Source organism: Brachyhypopomus gauderio, chromosome 8 (genome assembly GCF_052324685.1).
Source record: "Brachyhypopomus gauderio isolate BG-103 chromosome 8, BGAUD_0.2, whole genome shotgun sequence".
In the NCBI taxonomy this organism is placed as follows: domain Eukaryota; kingdom Metazoa; phylum Chordata; class Actinopteri; order Gymnotiformes; family Hypopomidae; genus Brachyhypopomus; species Brachyhypopomus gauderio.
The window spans coordinates 13,217,428-13,234,414 of NC_135218.1; the positions used below are offsets into that span (position 1 = coordinate 13,217,428).

The 16,987-nt window shown below is 43.0% G+C and overlaps 2 protein-coding genes across 6 annotated transcripts; one reads left to right on the forward strand and one right to left on the reverse strand.

Annotated features, from left to right (window-relative positions):
* Positions 1 to 2,314: 2,314 nt before the first annotated feature.
* LOC143521612 (serine protease 27-like) lies at positions 2,315 to 8,703 on the reverse strand. Of its 2 annotated transcripts, XM_077014669.1 has the most exons (7): positions 8,080 to 8,698; positions 4,847 to 7,704; positions 3,803 to 3,823; positions 3,477 to 3,645; positions 3,091 to 3,359; positions 2,763 to 2,908; positions 2,315 to 2,575 (listed from the first exon to the last, which is right to left on the reverse strand). In XM_077014669.1, the coding sequence occupies exons 2-7, from the start codon at positions 4,893 to 4,895 to the stop codon at positions 2,381 to 2,383; spliced, it is 849 nt and encodes a 282-aa protein (XP_076870784.1). In that variant the 5' UTR covers positions 4,896 to 7,704; positions 8,080 to 8,698; the 3' UTR covers positions 2,315 to 2,380. The 2 variants fall into 2 exon arrangements, with proteins under 2 accessions (XP_076870784.1, XP_076870785.1); XM_077014670.1 differs by lacking the exon at positions 3,803 to 3,823 and having other exon boundaries at positions 8,080 to 8,703.
* Positions 7,576 to 14,814, forward strand: eif4bb (eukaryotic translation initiation factor 4Bb). Of its 4 annotated transcripts, XM_077014664.1 has the most exons (16): positions 7,576 to 7,592; positions 8,090 to 8,230; positions 9,122 to 9,262; positions 9,454 to 9,659; positions 10,113 to 10,229; positions 10,327 to 10,381; positions 10,509 to 10,664; positions 10,794 to 10,955; positions 11,037 to 11,168; positions 11,937 to 12,195; positions 12,304 to 12,377; positions 12,662 to 12,875; positions 12,958 to 12,992; positions 13,083 to 13,218; positions 13,912 to 13,984; positions 14,440 to 14,814. In XM_077014664.1, exons 2-16 carry the CDS (start codon positions 8,218 to 8,220, stop codon positions 14,515 to 14,517), a joined length of 1,851 nt encoding a protein of 616 aa, XP_076870779.1. In that variant the 5' UTR covers positions 7,576 to 7,592; positions 8,090 to 8,217; the 3' UTR covers positions 14,518 to 14,814. The 4 variants fall into 4 exon arrangements, with proteins under 4 accessions (XP_076870779.1, XP_076870780.1, XP_076870781.1 ...); XM_077014665.1 differs by lacking the exon at positions 13,912 to 13,984; XM_077014666.1 differs by lacking the exon at positions 13,083 to 13,218.
* Positions 14,815 to 16,987: the final 2,173 nt, after the last annotated feature.

The window sequence follows — 16,987 nt, forward strand, 5'->3', positions numbered from 1 at the left end:
TTGGTATTTAAACAGTCCTCAGCATGCTGTTCACATTTTGACATCATGAGACTAAAATCATGCCTAACAACTGAACAACAGTACATCGCCATTGAGAAGCTTCAAACACGATGTTCTCAGACGGAAGTGTCATCAGCAGGTTGCTACAGAAATACAGAGACACTGCAATTAGTCACGAAAAGGCATAGAAGTGGACGTCCTTTGATCCCATCACACACTGATGGACACTTCATTGTGAACGGTGCCCTGTAGAACCGGATGATGATAAATACCACACAATTCCAGGCACATTTAAGGGAAGTGAGAGGCACCCAAGTGTCATACCAGAACCAAACAACAGAGGTCTCTGTGTGCTAGACAACCTGCAAGAGTACCTGACCACACCACCAGACACAGACGTCATTGTCTCACATGGGCCAGGGAGCATTTACACTGGCCGAGGGACCAGTGGTCTCAGTGCTGTTCACTGATGAAAGCTGATTCACGCTGAGCAGAAACAATGCTTATCAATGATGTTGGAGACGTCAAGGAGAGCAATATGCATTAGCCACCTGTTGTCAGTAAACAAGCCTTTGGTGATGATGATGTTACAGTGTGGGCAGAGGTGTGTCTAGTCAATACAGAACTACCTTACACATTGTACACACACTGTAAATGGTACAGTGACAAGCCCGTACTACTTGAGTAACATCATTAATCCCATCATTGTGCCTCTGCATGAACAACACAGGCCTAATTTCATCTTCATGGTCGCATCTGCTGCAGACCAGAGAACCTCAAAGGCAGCTCTGACGTTCATGATATATGTGTACTGTAGCGCAAACATTTGATGTTTTCCATAAATTTCACCTGAAAGCCAAATATCCCTAACCGTAAGACGCAAGATGAATAAAAACAAACAAAACGTAAAATCTGACCCATTAAAACAAGATGTTGAGCATGCCACTCTTAAGATAATCCACATCTGCATTTGCTTCCTTCCGAGTATATATTAAAGAATGAACTGAATATTGTGTTCTCTGTTGAATAAAGGTTTTAATGCATATGGATCCTGGAGCAGAGATGTCATATTGGATGTGGTCATTACAGGGACCATGATCATGACTGTATAACCATGGGTGGATATTGCTGTGTGCTCTTCTGAGAGAGGTTCACTGTATTAGTGGGTTTCACTTCCCTGTTACTCCATCCCTGTATCTCCTGTTGGTTGTGCACGGGGGGAAACATGAGTACAGGGAAGTCAAGATCGAACATGGGGGGGGGGGGGGGGTAGTGATTGATGGCTTTACATGCCTAATGTGCTCCTATGTGCTCCTGTAATGGCGATGCTTACCTAAGGCACAAGAGAAGTGCAGGAAAGACTTGATGGATGTTTTTAATTAAAATTATCTTACAGAGTTTTTTTTATGCCATTGCCCATACTGAAACCAATTGTATACCAGTTGGTGATTTGCATGTGATGATTATCTTGAGACTTGGGGTGACTCTGTAAGCCTTTGAAGTTAATTGGTGTATACCACCACTAGAGGGCATTAGTGGGACAACATGAATAGATTGTGTGAATAAACACAAAGTATTGTATGTTTCATTAGCATAATTTAGAAGATAAATAGAACACATAGCAGGTACTCTTTTGGATGATAAACATATATATGCAACATTAAATTATATAGATGTGGAAATCTATTTATTTGTATTTGCTTATAAAAGTAAATATTTACATAGGCTGTCATACATTTCATGACAGTTGCAAATTAAAATCCACCATTGCTGGCACCATTATTGGTTGATTCAAAATTGTTTGTCTGAAGATGAAACATCCATATTATTACCTACTGGAGACCCCCAGTCTGGAGCAGAATAAATGCCTATCATAAACATATCAAAGCAGTCATGGTCTCTGCTTTGGGCACATGGATCTGTGCTTCCTCCATATGCCCCCCATTACAGAATGAGCTCAAATTAGTCCATGTTTCCCATGGAATGTCCCTGTCCTTGAGGTCTAGAGTGAGACTGTAGCCATTCGAATAATAGATGAGTGCAGAAAACCTGTCAGTACGAGACTTGGCCCGAGAACTGCTGAGATCATCTCTGAGCAGGGCTGAACAGAATGTCACACCTCACTCTGCAACATGTTACAGGAGCCTGTGTATATATTTATATATGAAGAAGATTTTATGTGACAAACAGCAGTGTACTCTACAGTATTAAAATATGTAGAGATATCCACACCTGTGAATAAATCACCACACCACAAATCTCCTGCTTTACCGGTCATCTAACCTTCCAAGAAAAAGACATGTTCTTCAAGGGGTCTCACAACTTGAGTAATTTTATTCCTGGTTTTATGCATGTTGATGTGTAAAAGTATTACTGTGTCCTAGCCTACAAAGTTAAATTTGATGAAACCCGGAGGATTTGGTTTGAGAATACTGGATATCCACTTCTGGTACTGCGACACCCTAGTATACACACCAGGTGATCTGGGACTGGCACAACCTTCACCCCAGCTAGTGATACCGGACTGAACCCAGACAGTACCCTGTTTGTTCACCATTGGACCTCCAGAATCCCCCTAACAGAGAGAGAAAGACAGGCAGACTTTCAATATTTTGCAACCTGCAGAAGAAATGAACAATTTTAACTTGAGAGTGAACAGTAAACCTTATTTGGTCTAGTCCGGTTTCAGTTCACTTACCACAAGAATTATGCAAGAGAGACTATATTTAGTTCACAGCACATTTATGTTTGTGAATGTGTACCTGGCAGGAATCCTTTCCTCCAATCATAAAGCCAGCACAAATCATGTTCTTGGTAATTAGACTGGCTCCCAGTAGATTTTCACACTTCTTCCTGTCAACAATTGGCACTGCTACTTCCTGCAATACACCAGGAAAAGGCAAATCCACTACACACAAACATACATGCAAACACACAAACACACACACATACACACACTTAGGGATCGAATGTATTGTGGGTGTGTGTGTCTGTGTTTAGTCATGAGTCCTGTGTGTTCATGCATATGAGCACTGTGAGTGACAACAGTGTACAAAAGGTACTAAGTAAATAAACCTATCCTTGTCTTACCTCCAGTGGCAATGTTTCCCCAGCCTGTGATCCAACTTAACGTGCCACAGAGGAAGTTGCTGCCCTCAGCAGCCAGACACACGGGCCTGGTGTAGTTTGTGAAGGGGACGGATTCATTCAGACGCAACAAGGAGATGTCATTGTCCTGGGTGTCGCTGTTGTAGTTGGGGTGGAGGATCAACTGTGCTACTTGTCTAGAGATCTGTTTCGGATTAGAGCCCTGCAGAGACTGTTTGCCCAGGTGCACCACCACTTCACGAAAGTTAATGCTGGAGAGGAAGAGGAGGGAATCAGTCGTTCATTCTTCGTATTCAGGTATTTCATTGAGGTGTGGGTGCGATGTTCTGTAGTGTTATGTACAAAACGATGTGATGTGTGATGCTCACCTGGAGAAACAATGTACGGCTGTCATAACCCAGTCTTTGGTAATGAGGGATCCTCCACAAAAATGCTGATCAAATGCTAGGCTGTATAAACTCACCTGCCATGGCCAAGCCCCAGGAAGGGCACTCTGTCCACCCACAATTCGATTGTTTAAAGGTGCATTACCACATACTGAGAGAGAGCGAGATACCAGCTACAGTTTCAACTTGATAAGATATGCAATTTCTATTTACATTATCTAATTTAACAACTACTGAGAAAGCATGTTATAGTAACAAGAAACACCAGTGGTAAGCACTGGCAGAGATAGTGTTAGAGGTGAACCTACTGTTCTGCTGGGGAAAGGAATCTGTAATGTGAAAGAGCAACTGAGATTTATTAAGGTTAAGAAGCAAAACAAACAAGACCATTTAAAGCAAGTACAAATCGCCTGCTCTGGTGGAGGAGAAGAGTTATGCATCTGGTGTCATTTCTGCAGTGCTTACTGCCACTAAACCGCCCCACCATGTCCTACTATACTCAAACTATACCGTCCCACTATGCTGTCCCATTATACTCAAACTACATTGTCACACTATAGTCAAACTACCCTGTGCCACTATACTGTCACACTATAGTCAAACTACACTGTGCCACTATAGTCAGATTATGCTGTCCCACTATACTCAAACTATACTGTCACACTATAGTTAAACTACGCTGCACCACTATACTCAAACTATACTGTCCCACTATACTCAAACTATACTGTCACACTATAGTCACACTGTTGCAACTGGCTTTGCAGCATGTTTTAAGCAGCAACGCTTTTCCAAAATGTAGCACACACGTGTTATCACTTTTGAGTGAAGTGTTTTCTGAATTTGCATAGTGTTCATGAACTTGCATTGTGTTATCATTTTGATAACGGTGTTCTGTGTATGTAGCAGGACTTTGGGAATTAAAGCATTTTTAAATCAGGAATAAGACACAGAAGACCAATCAAATGCAGCTTCCTTCATGTCATTCCCACACACATTTTAAACATCCTGCTGACACTTCAAGTGAGTAAATAAAAGTCAGAAATCAGGTAATATCAGGCTTACCTGACTGGGGTGGGTTTCCCGAAACGTTCGTAGCGCTAAGTACTTCTTAACCTCATACGTTTCATACGAGGTTACGAAGTACTTAGCGCTACGAACGTTTCGGGAAACCCACCCGTTTTGTTTAATTCTAAGCATGGCTTAGTTCAAACATGTTCCCAGCTTTTCTCAATTTTTTTTGTTTAATTAAGGTTTGTTTAACTTGGAAAATAGCTTTAAATATGTTGTCTGATCACCAAAATCTAAATTATTGTCACATAATCAGGTAAGACTCACACAAGATGTCTTACCTTTTACATATAAGAGGAAGACCAAGGTCACACACACTCTTGTCCACATATTTGCACTTAGCACTGTCTGTGTCTCTGGGAGACTTTCCTCGTCCCCCTCCCAGTCTCTCTTTTATACTCTCCCATTATGTTTCTTAAACATTACCCACGTTCATTTGTCTAAATTCCAACCAGTGGAAACATTCAAAGAAAGGAATATGAGAAGTTGGAGATGCATTGTCCTTCAGTCCTGCTTTTATCAGTCATCAGTAGGATTGCGTTACATCAGCTATCTCTGCCATCAGCGTTACACCCCATAGAGTGGTGCATGCTGCCATGGCATCATTAATGCTGCCATGGTTACCATGCTCCAGTCTGTGTCTGAGACACTACCTCATCAGCTTATTCTGGGGTTTTATTGCTTGGATGTATTCATGGATGTTTCGTGTCTCACACTGGGCAGTGGATCTTTTTTAGGCCCCTTCTTCCTCTTTCTGGCTGGCATACAGCCATTGAAGGTTGTATCTTGGGTGGAGTGCCTTATGTATTGTGAGGTGTTTACTGTTCTTGACGTCAGCAGCTTCCAGCTCTTTTCTAGGTCATCTTATTGTGCCTGCAGGGTATCTGATTATTGTTTCTGTTCAGCTTGTCCATGGGGACCTGCTTTTACCATGAAGGTCTTGTGGTAGATCAGTTAGTCTGACGGTGATCATATGCCCTACCCAACCACACTTCTCCTGCCTAAAGAACATTCCAGAGTACTTGCAGTGGATTCTGATCATTTGGATCAGTGAATGTGTGTCGTTTTGCATCTTGGTATACATCTAGATGTCATGTAGAGCTGGTGGCTGGTAGTCCTGTTCCTGGATGTTCCCAGAGAGAGCTGGCCAACATGAATGAGTCCAGGAAAGGGATCACAAGTTAGAAGGTCCACTGTGGCCCCTGGGGAACTTATTTCACACTTGTGGGAACAATAAAGTTTATTCTATTCTATTCTATCTTGAGGAGTGAATGCAAAGCTGACATGACTGTCACAAAGTCCAGGTGAAAATGCAGTGACTGAGAAGATGAGGATCAATCACTGTCAGCAAGGTTTCAATAAACAATCAAAAAACTGACATGAGAGTTCTGTTTTCTCAATCACAAGATTTTCTGATGTGCCATCTTTGAATTTATGTAGACATCATCCATAATAACTACACAACTCGGTTTGCGAAGGAGAGAGAACAATACATTATACACGACTCATGATTGGACTTCACAGTTGAAGACATAGCTGACATGCGTCTAGACAAGCTGTCAGACGTCTCGCTCAAGCAACTCAATCACAGAATTCCTCCAGACGATTCTATGAAATGAGGTCATAGATGGCTGCAGCAGTGAAGAGCCACCTGAGGAGTCTAGGAATATTATGGATAACAAGAAGGTGATAGCCATGTATCTGGATAGTCACAATAATGGAGATTCATAAATTAGTTGGAATGTCAATGAGGTAATGGAAGACAAACATGATGTTGTACATTGGAAGCCATATATATGTACATACAGTAAACATTACATTTAAGAGAACGATCCATCAACATAACTATTTTATCACAAAGTCATTACAAATTGAGGAGTCATATATACTGACAAATGACCTGATAGTCTTCAAAAAGGACAAAACTCAATGGATCCAGGCCGTTACCATTATATAAGCATCCAGTAACAGAATATAAGGAGGAGCTTTTTACATTCATTTAGATTTCATTTTTCATTTTCATTTAGAGTTCAAAATGTCAATTTTTGTCAAGTTTTATTTAGAAAGGCATAAACAAAGTTTATGTATGTAAAGCGTGTGTGTTATACAACGTTCTATGCTAAACTTAATAGAATTTAGGTACAACCAAGTAAACTGTTACATGTTTAAACCAGTGGCGCAAAAAGGGGGTATGCAGCGTATGCGACGCATAGGGGCGCTGCACTAGAGGGGGCGCCAAATCGATGCCGGAAAATTATTTCTAGTTGGCATTTTCTGTAAGAGCTGTTTGTTCATGTATGATAATACACATAAAAACAGAAGCACAGCACTAATCAGGCGCCCATCCACGCATTGCCCTCTACCCTCCTGTCACTTCCTCCCAAACACAGGCGCTTGAGAACGCGCCCAGGAATGTTTTTTTACTCCTTTCAAATTACTGATTTCTCGTCTCGCGCATGCGCGCAATTTGTGCCGTAGCCTACTCCTAGTAGTAACCAAAAGTTTATTTAGGCTGCTGGCCAAGTAGTCCCCCTAGTGTCTAACCATACGTACTGCACATACAAGTAAAGCCTTAAATGTTAGTGACTGACTAAAATGTAAAATGGCTGAAAAATGACCCGTTTTGCAAATGTGTCAACCACACACACCTGAGTCAAATATCAGCTAATTACAAAGCCCTCTGTCACAGGTCATGTGAGTTAGAGCAGAGGTGTGCAGTGCTGGTGTCTACCTGCACATTTCAGATCTACAGTGACCATGGCTTTCATTTTAAACCCAGATACTTGATGGGGTGAACAAATTCTCAGCTGTATTAATAATACCATTCTCTGTTGTTACCAAATAATTTATGCAGAAAATATTGGTTAGCAAAAGAATATACTTAATGACTACTCTATTGACTTCCCCATCCATTTCCTTTTGGTACCATGACCCTTGTTTCAGCCACATAATCCCATGCGCCTGTCACTTTTTCTGACGGCATGGATCTGGACAGAGAATCTATGCATTCTAATGGTCTTTATAAAGGTGAGTATATATTAAAACTTACCTTATTAAACATTGTAAAACAGCCTTATACTGACCTTCTGCAGAGTGTGATGCCACTTAGCTGTGATACAGTATAGGCCAGTCTTGTGCACTGAGGAAATAAAACTTTTAAATGACACAAAAAACCTATGAATCGCATTTAAAACTATTTGTTTGCTGAATAAATATTTGCACCTATTGTATAATTAGCTTGTATGAATTGTATGCCCCAATGTAGTTTTAGAATTTTACATCCTATCACAAGCAGTTTAAATCAGTACAATGCTTCAGAAATTCAGATACATCTACATAAGGCAAATGACATTTTATACAGCAGTACTATAAAAGGTTTACGTTCAAAAGACACTTCCGTTTAAAAATGTACATGCTAAATCTGCATTTGAGTATTCTTTTTTCTCTGTCTAAAATGGTACATGCGTACAGCTGCACATGTGTAGTAGTAGAGGTAGCCTGTAACTGCAGGTACCTTCTCCCAGGAAGTTCGTCATTTCGCACCGGTGATCAAAGGTCTCTCCGGCGTGACTGCAGGGGCTGAAGAAGCGCGTGCCTGTGACGTACCCCTGACGCCTTCATCCGGGACTCGGGCACGTGCACGTTTTCCAACATGGCGGCATCAGGTGAGATGAATGTGGACTTGCGGTCTATGTTAGTTTAAGGGAACGCGCCTAAAGCATTTTTGACGATCCGATGTGTGGTGTTTACTAATCGTAAAACATTAATCTTCCTGCGAGAAACGCCGTAGAGGGAACTGTGCAAGCAGCGGTGAACTTAAATGCAAGAGCCAGTCATCTAGCTAGTCACTTAGTTAGCTAGCGAGCTAGGTTAGCAAGCTAGCTCGCTAGCAAGCAAGTCATATGGCTCGGACTGCATGTGTGAGCTGTTTTATTGTTCTGTAACGGGACGTGGCGTCATTAACGGGTTTAAGACGATAACGGAACCGTTTCGTCGAATATAAAGTAAACCCGAAACGGTTGCGATTCTGAAGTGTGATAGTATGTGGAGTTGTGCATAAGGTAACGACCATAGATATATGGCAATGACCCGTACGTGGGACGCATGCGCACTAAGTTTAGGGAGGCGGGGCGGACACGTCCACGTGCGTCCACCTGTACACAGCGCGTGTAGTGACGTAGAGAAACACGGTTGTCAATGGCGACACTATGGGTTCCCTCCTCAGTGTGACCTGTAGACACGAAACGGGCCTTTGAGTCCGAGCAAGCGATGGTTATGAAGCAGGTTGCGTTATCGTGTATACAAAAGCTAATAAATTGAGACATACAGGGGAAAAATGTTATAGTTTTAAGCATATGGGAGATTTAAGGTCCTTTATCTGTAGTAGCTCACACACACTGACCGTTTTTTATCGTTGTGCCCACATGGTTTTAGTCTTACTAGACAAGGATAAAGTAGGTGTGGTTATCTTTGTGTGTGTGTGTTTTTTTTTTTTTACATGACTATGATCACCAGATTGTGCTAGAGACCTCGTTTTAATTTCTCTCGCTCCATAGCTAAGAAAAAGAATAAGAAGGGGAAGACACTAACTCTGACTGACTTCCTGGCGGAGGATGGGGGTAGTACTGGACCACCCAGTTACCCCCCTGCAAAGTCAACCAGTTGGGCAGATGAAACGGATGACTTGGATGGAGAAGGTGGAGATATGAGGCAAACTTTTGTTTAGGGCTAGGTTTTAAACTTTCTTTAAAAAAATTTGTTCCTTCATGAATATCCAGTGCACAATTATGAAACTTTAATTAACTGTTCCTAGATGGTTGACACATTTTATACCTATTCATTGGTTTTGTAGCTGTTTGATGTATGTCCTGTTTCTTATTTTCGTCAGTGTCAACATCCTGGCACACTGAGGAAGACTCGTATCGTGCTCCGCCCATTGACCGCTCCATCCTACCCACGGCTCCTCGTGCGGCCCGAGAGCCAAATATTGACCGGGCGCGTCTGCCCCGTAGCCCACCTTACACCGCCTTCCTTGGTAACCTGCCCTATGACGTCAGTGAGGAGTCCATCAAAGAATTCTTTAGGGGCCTAGCGGTGAGTGCGTAGGGGCAGCATGACAGTCATGTGTTGTGATGTTGTGGGTAAGAGAACTTTGGTTTAGCTCAAGAGGTCATGCTGAAGTGTTCAATGCCCTTTTGGTTTAATTTATATTTTAATGTATCTCTCTTTGTGAATCTTTGTGTGTATTGCCTTCGTGGAAAAGTTCAAATTTGGAGCAGATGTTTAGAATTGTCAGAAGCTGAAGTTTTGGGTTCAGTTTAGTGGATATGTGCTTTCTAAAGTTAAGCTAGTAAAGGTGGCATTCTTGCAGCTTACCAGAACAGATGAAATCCCTAAAGAGCAAATGCATTCTAAATTGAGAATGTTGATATTTTAATCCTTTAAGAATGTTAATCTTTATTATTTTTGCTGGGTTCCCTGAAGGAACACTCCTTGCAACAGCAGTGTGAACAAGTGATGTGAACTTGTGTGCACATGCGTTCTCAGATCAGTGCCGTGCGCCTGCCGCGGGAGCCCAGTAACCCAGAGAGGCTGAAGGGGTTTGGCTACGCCGAATTTGACGATGTCGACTCACTCCTGCGAGCGCTCACTCTGAATGAAGAGGTACTCTTTGACTTTGCCTAGGTTGTTTTTCAACAGAGCCGTTTGGCTGGTTTTCTCAGTCTTTTTTTTTTTATAATTGTTATAATTTTTTGTGTAGAACCTTGGGAACAGGCGAATTCGTGTCGATATTGCTGATCAGTCCAACGACAAAGGTAAGAGAAGCTGGTGTAGATGTACCAGCTCTTATACTTGCGCTTGGTTTATAGAGTACAGAATGCTGTCTTGTCTTGACCAATTGCAACACATCTCTTGACCAAGTGAATGTCTGTGTATATACAGAGCGGGATGGCGGTATGTCAATGGGACGGGATCGGGACCGGGACCGTGGGCGTGGAGGTGGTGATGGTGGTCCCGATAAGACCGATTCTGATTGGAGAGCTCGGCCCAGTGCAGAGCAGGACGAAGGGCCACGCAGAGATGATGCCTACGGGGAGAGTACGTTCCTCTCCTCTACAGTTTGGACACACAGGAGATCTGCACGTTCTGCTATTCTGTTACTCTTGCATTCTTGTGAAATCTATCAAGATGTGTCGCCATGCCCAACACTGGAACGTCTTTACTCAGGGTCACGTGACCGACACGAGTCCGATCGATACAGGGACGGTCCCCGGCGTGATGATCGATACGATGGTGGACGGGATCGCTACGGTGGTAGAGATCGCTACGATGATCGGGACCGTAGGGATCGTTATGATGACCGAGGCAGCAGAGACTATGATCGAGGAGGTTAGTGGATTTTGGAGTTTGAGACCCGTGTACTCAAGCTCATGGATTGTGGGTAATTGTATGTGGTCATGTGACTGTCAGGCTATGACTCTCGTGGCGGGGGCCGCAGGGCATTTGGAAGTGGCTTTAGACGTGACTATGATGACAACCGTGATGGAGATCGGTATGCAGAAGACCGCTATGAAAGACGGGATGACAGACGTGAAGAGAGAGGTACATGTTTCACTTCTAGAAAACATCCGAGTGCCTTATGTTCTTGAGTGGTGCTGTGTATTTTGTACTTGTAGAGCATAGTCTAAATGTTTAGACTTTGTAAAAACACTTAGGTTTTCTGAATCTGCATACTGGAATGCAAGCAGTAAGTGGAAGTAACAGTGGTTAATATTAAAACTATGCTTAAATCAAAAAATACTTTGTTGCTTAAATAGAGGATATTAAATGCATAAAACATTTTTGGGGAAAATCTAACATTAAAAGATATTAATTACATGTAATTATTTTGACTGGATAATGCACATTTTTTAGTAGTTTATTAGCTATATTGATATAATTTTCTCTCATAATTAGATATGGGCTTGGTTGGATCAACATTTTACTGCTTCTATATGAATTACAGTGTGGTGATTGCTCTTATTCATTTTGCTGTACCCAGTATGACGGCATTGTTTTACTGCTCCTTAATAGGAGTTGCAAATCTGACTTGCAGTTTAGCTTGCAAGTTTCATAGCTCTGTAGTAATCTAGCTGAAGATCGCAGTTTCATTTCATGATTTAACATTTTGGCACTATACCCAAGAATTCTGAAGTAAGGAGAATCTTATTCTAGCAGGGTAACAGTTTGGTGAGGCTGTTTTTACATGATTATAGCTTTTGCTTTTATTATTATATAGAAGTGACGACAAGGGCCATAATAATCAGTGTAATAATGATAATAGTGAAGGGTCCTGTCTCCATGTAGTGATGTCACATGTGTGGTTTATAGCCCCTCCCCAGAGGCCCAAGCTGAACCTGAAACCCCGCAGCGTACCGAAGGAGGACGAGCAGAGCGGAGGCCCCTCCCCCCAGAGCAGCGCGCCCAATCCCAGTCGCTCCGCCTCCATTTTCGGAGCCGCCAAGCCCGTGGATACGGCCGCCAAGGAAAGAGAGGTGGAGGAGAGGCTGAAGAAGGAGCAGGAGCGCCTGCAGCGCCACCTGGAGGAGGACAAACCCAGAGCCTCCGACAGGCCTCGGCCACGAGATCGGTGAGGAGGGGTCGTGGGAGGGTGATGGAGCACGGGTGTGGGTTTCGGGTGGCGTTCTTTTGGGCGAAGCTGCTCTGAGAGCAATCGTGTTTCTCCTCCCGTCTTCAGGGACCCCAGTTGGCGTAGCGAGGGTCCGGCCGGCGAGCTCGTGCTCCCGCCCGGAGATTCAGGAAGTCACGGAGGTAATTCGCACATGCACACCACAATCTATGCATCAAGTGTATATTTTGGATATGTTGAGATGGCAGGGAATTATCCTGTGTGTGAGTGCTTTTACTGGTTGGTTTGGTTTTGCTTCTCTCTGTGGCCTTTCTGCAGCCAGACTTTAGGTAAGCTGCCTGCATGTTTTGCTGAAGACATGCGGTTGTTGACCAATTTGGAGCTGGTTTATTATTTTTTTCGTGTGCTGTTGCTGATTTGAAAAATTGTGTATTTAAAATTTGTGTATGCTTCTTTTTGCTTACAGGTTCTAAACGTCAAGAGAAGGAACATTCAGAAAATGAAGTCTTCCAAGATGAAGAACCTGCCTCCCCTGAATCCTGCCCACCAGCCTCCTCCAATCAGGGAGCTCTCCCACTTAAAGTGATGCCAGCTCCTCCCCCTAAGGAGAACGCATGGGCCAAGCGTAGTGGGGGGGGTGGCTCTAACGCCGCTCCTTCAGTTGCCCAACGGCAAAGCAGGTGAGACTCTCCAATCTCGCACCTACGGTTGTAAATACACCACCACCACCACTTACATTTTCTTCTCCTTTCCTCTCAACAGCTCTTCAAGCTTAGATGAGAAAGTGTCTGGCAAAGGTAAGTGTGACTGCAGTACAGTCTGAGAACGGCCATTTTGCGGTGGAAAAGAGGTTTTATATTTAAGATTCTGTTTTTCTGTGTATTTAGATGAGAATCGGGTGGATGGGGTAGGACGGGAGAAAGCTGTGTCTCAGGGAAGAGGGGGAGGAGGAAGAGGAGGAGGAGGAAGGGGTAGAGGAGGAGACGGACCCAACAGAGACAGGCGAGGAGAACCTGCAGACAGGTGTGCTTGTAGTGCAACCCCCCCTTCATTCTGCTAGCAGAAACTTCTAATCCTTAAACAGATGTATGTACAATTAAAAAGGGTGAAGTAAATTGTAACCAGAACTTTCCATCATTAGCTGCTGTTATTTGTTTAAGGTTCTAATACATGCACCCATGGTGAGTGTATGTTGAGGATTCATGAGATATGTGTGACCTGAGTGAAACATTCAGCCTGTTTCTTCAGATCAGGGGGATGAATGGATTTGGTGCATCACCTCTGAAAGTCCATTAATGCCGAACAAGGTTCACAAATCAAGCCGTTTTAAAAATGAGTCACATGCAAGACCCTGTGACGGAGATGAAGTATAATATGCCAGTCAGCACAGCCATCTTGTAAGCATTCATTCTGTTGGTTTGTGAACATGGCATGGATCCACTTTATTCCTGGCTATCAGCTTTTTGTGAAGTTTCAAAGCATTAGTAGGAGAGCATAAAATGTCACGATCTTTACGATTTGCATAGATCGTGTTTGTCTTCGAGGTTGGTCAGGGTATAAAAATAAGATTGCCCACCCCTGCTTCAGACATGACTTTAGTAACAGGACTCGGGTCTGCGTGATGTTCCTGCAGGGTGGATTGGTAATGGTGCTCACTGTGGGGGGTGAGGTGCTGGCCTAGCTGAGAGTTCACTAGCTGTTTGTTGTGATCGTCAGGAGAGAGAGCAGAAGAGAGCGAGAACCCAGACCAGCACCAGAGCCAAAGAAATATGAGGAGACTGCACCTCCAGTGAGTCCCGCGTCTCCACACCAGCCCGTCCTCCGTAGTGGTGCTTCACTTCTGGGTCTCCCTATCCCCCCCCCCGATCACACTGAAATAAATGATGCCTATCCTTCATCAGTCTGCAGTATGTAAGACATGCTATGTCATTGAAAGACCCAGCATAGTGGGGGTTTTTTGCCACTGATGGAGGTAATCAAGTGTTTATGTTGACATGCTGACTTTTAGAAAATTTCAGCAAATTGTCTCGTCGCCTTTTGTTTTGAGCTAGTGCAGTTGAACCTGAGCCACCTGAAATTGCAGATTCCTGCCATATTAATCCTGTTATCACATCAGTACCCGGTGGCATATTGGAGCCATATTAATCCTAGCATTCACATCAGTACTAGATTCTGATCTCAAATCTGAAATAGCAGCTCCACCTGTGCACACACTAAGGTGCCATGTTGTCATCCCTTCTCCAGAAATTCAGCTCCGCCAGCAAGTATGCTGCCCTATTGATGGATGGTGACCATGGAGAGGATGATGGTGGTGAAGATTAAAAGAGAATGAAGAAAACGAGTAAAGCAGATGAAATGACGAAGAAATGAACGAATAACTCTGTATTTCTAATTGACCATTAAAGATGGTCACAGACTTGCAGGACAATGGCTAGGGTTCCCAGAGTGCTGTTCTTTCTGAAGTTTATTCAAATTTCTAAACTTATTCCTAAATTTGACTAGTTTTAATTAGAAAAACAAAGAACAGCTGACACTAGACATGCACTCTTACATTTAGTAATTTGAAAATCCTTAATTTGCAAGTCATTGTTATAAATAAATTTGAAACTATGTAAAGTACTGACTGCAGTCCCTGTCTGAGTTTTGTTTTTCCACGTTACATTTCTCTGTTCTGCTCGTGAACACTTCACTCTAGACATCCTACTCTGACACTGCGAGCTTAAACCTCACACGCATCAAATCAGCAGTGACATGCTGCCTGCAGTGACCTCCCTTTACTCTGGGGAAATGACACCTTTTCAGTGGCTGACCTCGTGCTAAACTGCATACTGGTATAATGAACCTCAAACCCATTATTTCATGATAAAATCATGAATGTATCATTCATCAATTACGTTAGTATACATTGGAATGACTGTAACAGGAAGTAAAGTAAATACTGCGTTATTCACAAGCTCTATGCCATGCTGTCATGAGCTGGTCTTTAAGTAAAGAATGCTGTCAATAAAAAAAAAACTTTGTAGTGGCTCAAACCATTTATTTCCATTTAGAATTTCATGTATTGGTGAGTAGCATTTAGTATACTACAATTTATATTTTGCTTCATACATTAAACATATACACAGTATATGCACTCAAGAATAAAAAGGTTTAACCATGTTTATAATAAGGACATTTAGCAACCTGCACACTTGCTTATATTGGTCATTGTTTTCTGGATAGCTGTTAAAAAGCATTGAGAGATAAGCTGAGAGTTTTTAACAGATTGCTCACACTCCTTCAGTTCACTCCTTGGCACACATGTGCCCAACAGCCTTACGAGGGTCATAACTGACAGTTGCTAATCCAGTGACCTCTGTTAATCGCCACGTGCATCAGTCCTCAGAGCTTCTGGCTATGAAGTGTGTCCTCATGATCCTTGTTCGATTGCTCTTTTTAAACAGTATTCTCTCTGCAGCCCACTGGAGTGGCTTTCCACTGTAGCAGATGTCTGTTGTGTAGCTCTACAGCCAGTGCAGGAGTCAAAGACAACACAAGTAAACACACAGTGCAGTTTTAAAAAGAATGTGTTTATTATTAAGGGAGAAAAAATCCAAACCCAATGGCCCTGTGTGAAAAAGTGATTGTCCCCCTTGTTCAAACATCACACCTGAATTTGCTGTATCTGCTCTCAATCTTAAATAGGATCTGCCTGACAGTGAAGTAGCCTATACATTTACATTTATGGCATTTGGCAGACGCCCTTATCCAGAGCGACTTACATTTTTATCTCATTTTTTATACAAGTGAGCAATTGAGGGTTAAGGGCCTTGCTCAGGGGCACCTCAGTCATGGCCTGGGGATCGAACCTGCGACCTGCGACCCTCCGGTCACAAGACCAGTTCCCTAACCTCTAGGCCATGACTGCCTATACCAAAAAGATCCTTAAAAGCTACACAAGCATGCCAAGATCGAAAGAAATTCAGGAACAATTGAGAGAAAATAATTGAGATCTATCAGTCTAGAAAGGGTTATAAAGCCATTTCTAAAGCTTTGGCACTCCCAACAAACCACAGTGAGATCCATTATCCACAAATGGCGAAGACATGGAACAGTAGAGAACCTCCCCAGGAGTGGCTGGCCGACCAAAATTACTCCAAGAGCGCAGTCAACGTCCTGTTCTGAATCCTATTGAGATGCTGTGGCATGACCTTAAAAAGGCTTTTCATGCTCGAAAAACCCTCCAAATGTGGCTGCATTACAAAAATATAAGTGGGCCAAAATTCCTCCACAACACTGTAAAACACTTGGTGGCAGTTGTTGCTGCTAAGAGCCCAACCAGTTCTAAGGCATGGGGGGCTGACCACTCACACAGGGCCCTGTAGGTTTGGAATTTTTTCTCCCTTAATAAACACCTTTGTTTAAAAACTGCATTTTGTGTTTACATTTCTGACTAATGTTGAAATTGGTTTGCTGTTCCAAAACACTTAAGTGTGACAAATATGCAAAAAAAGGAAATCAGGAAGGGGGCAAATATTTCTCCACGCCACTGTGAGTGGACATGTGGACAAGTGGACATGTCCAACACGTGGTAACTCAAAGGTAAACAAGCTCTGAAAGCCCACGGCCCACCATATCTCCCCCAACACACACACACGCTGGTGGTGCCTCTTTCATGCATGCCATCCTGATGTTTATAAGAGCCACGGGGCTAAAATAAACAGCAGCTGGATCTCCAGACCTAATGCAGCTCGAGTGCAAACCTGTCACCATCCCGGTGGATTTCTTCAATGGCAGCTGTAGAAAACGTCCC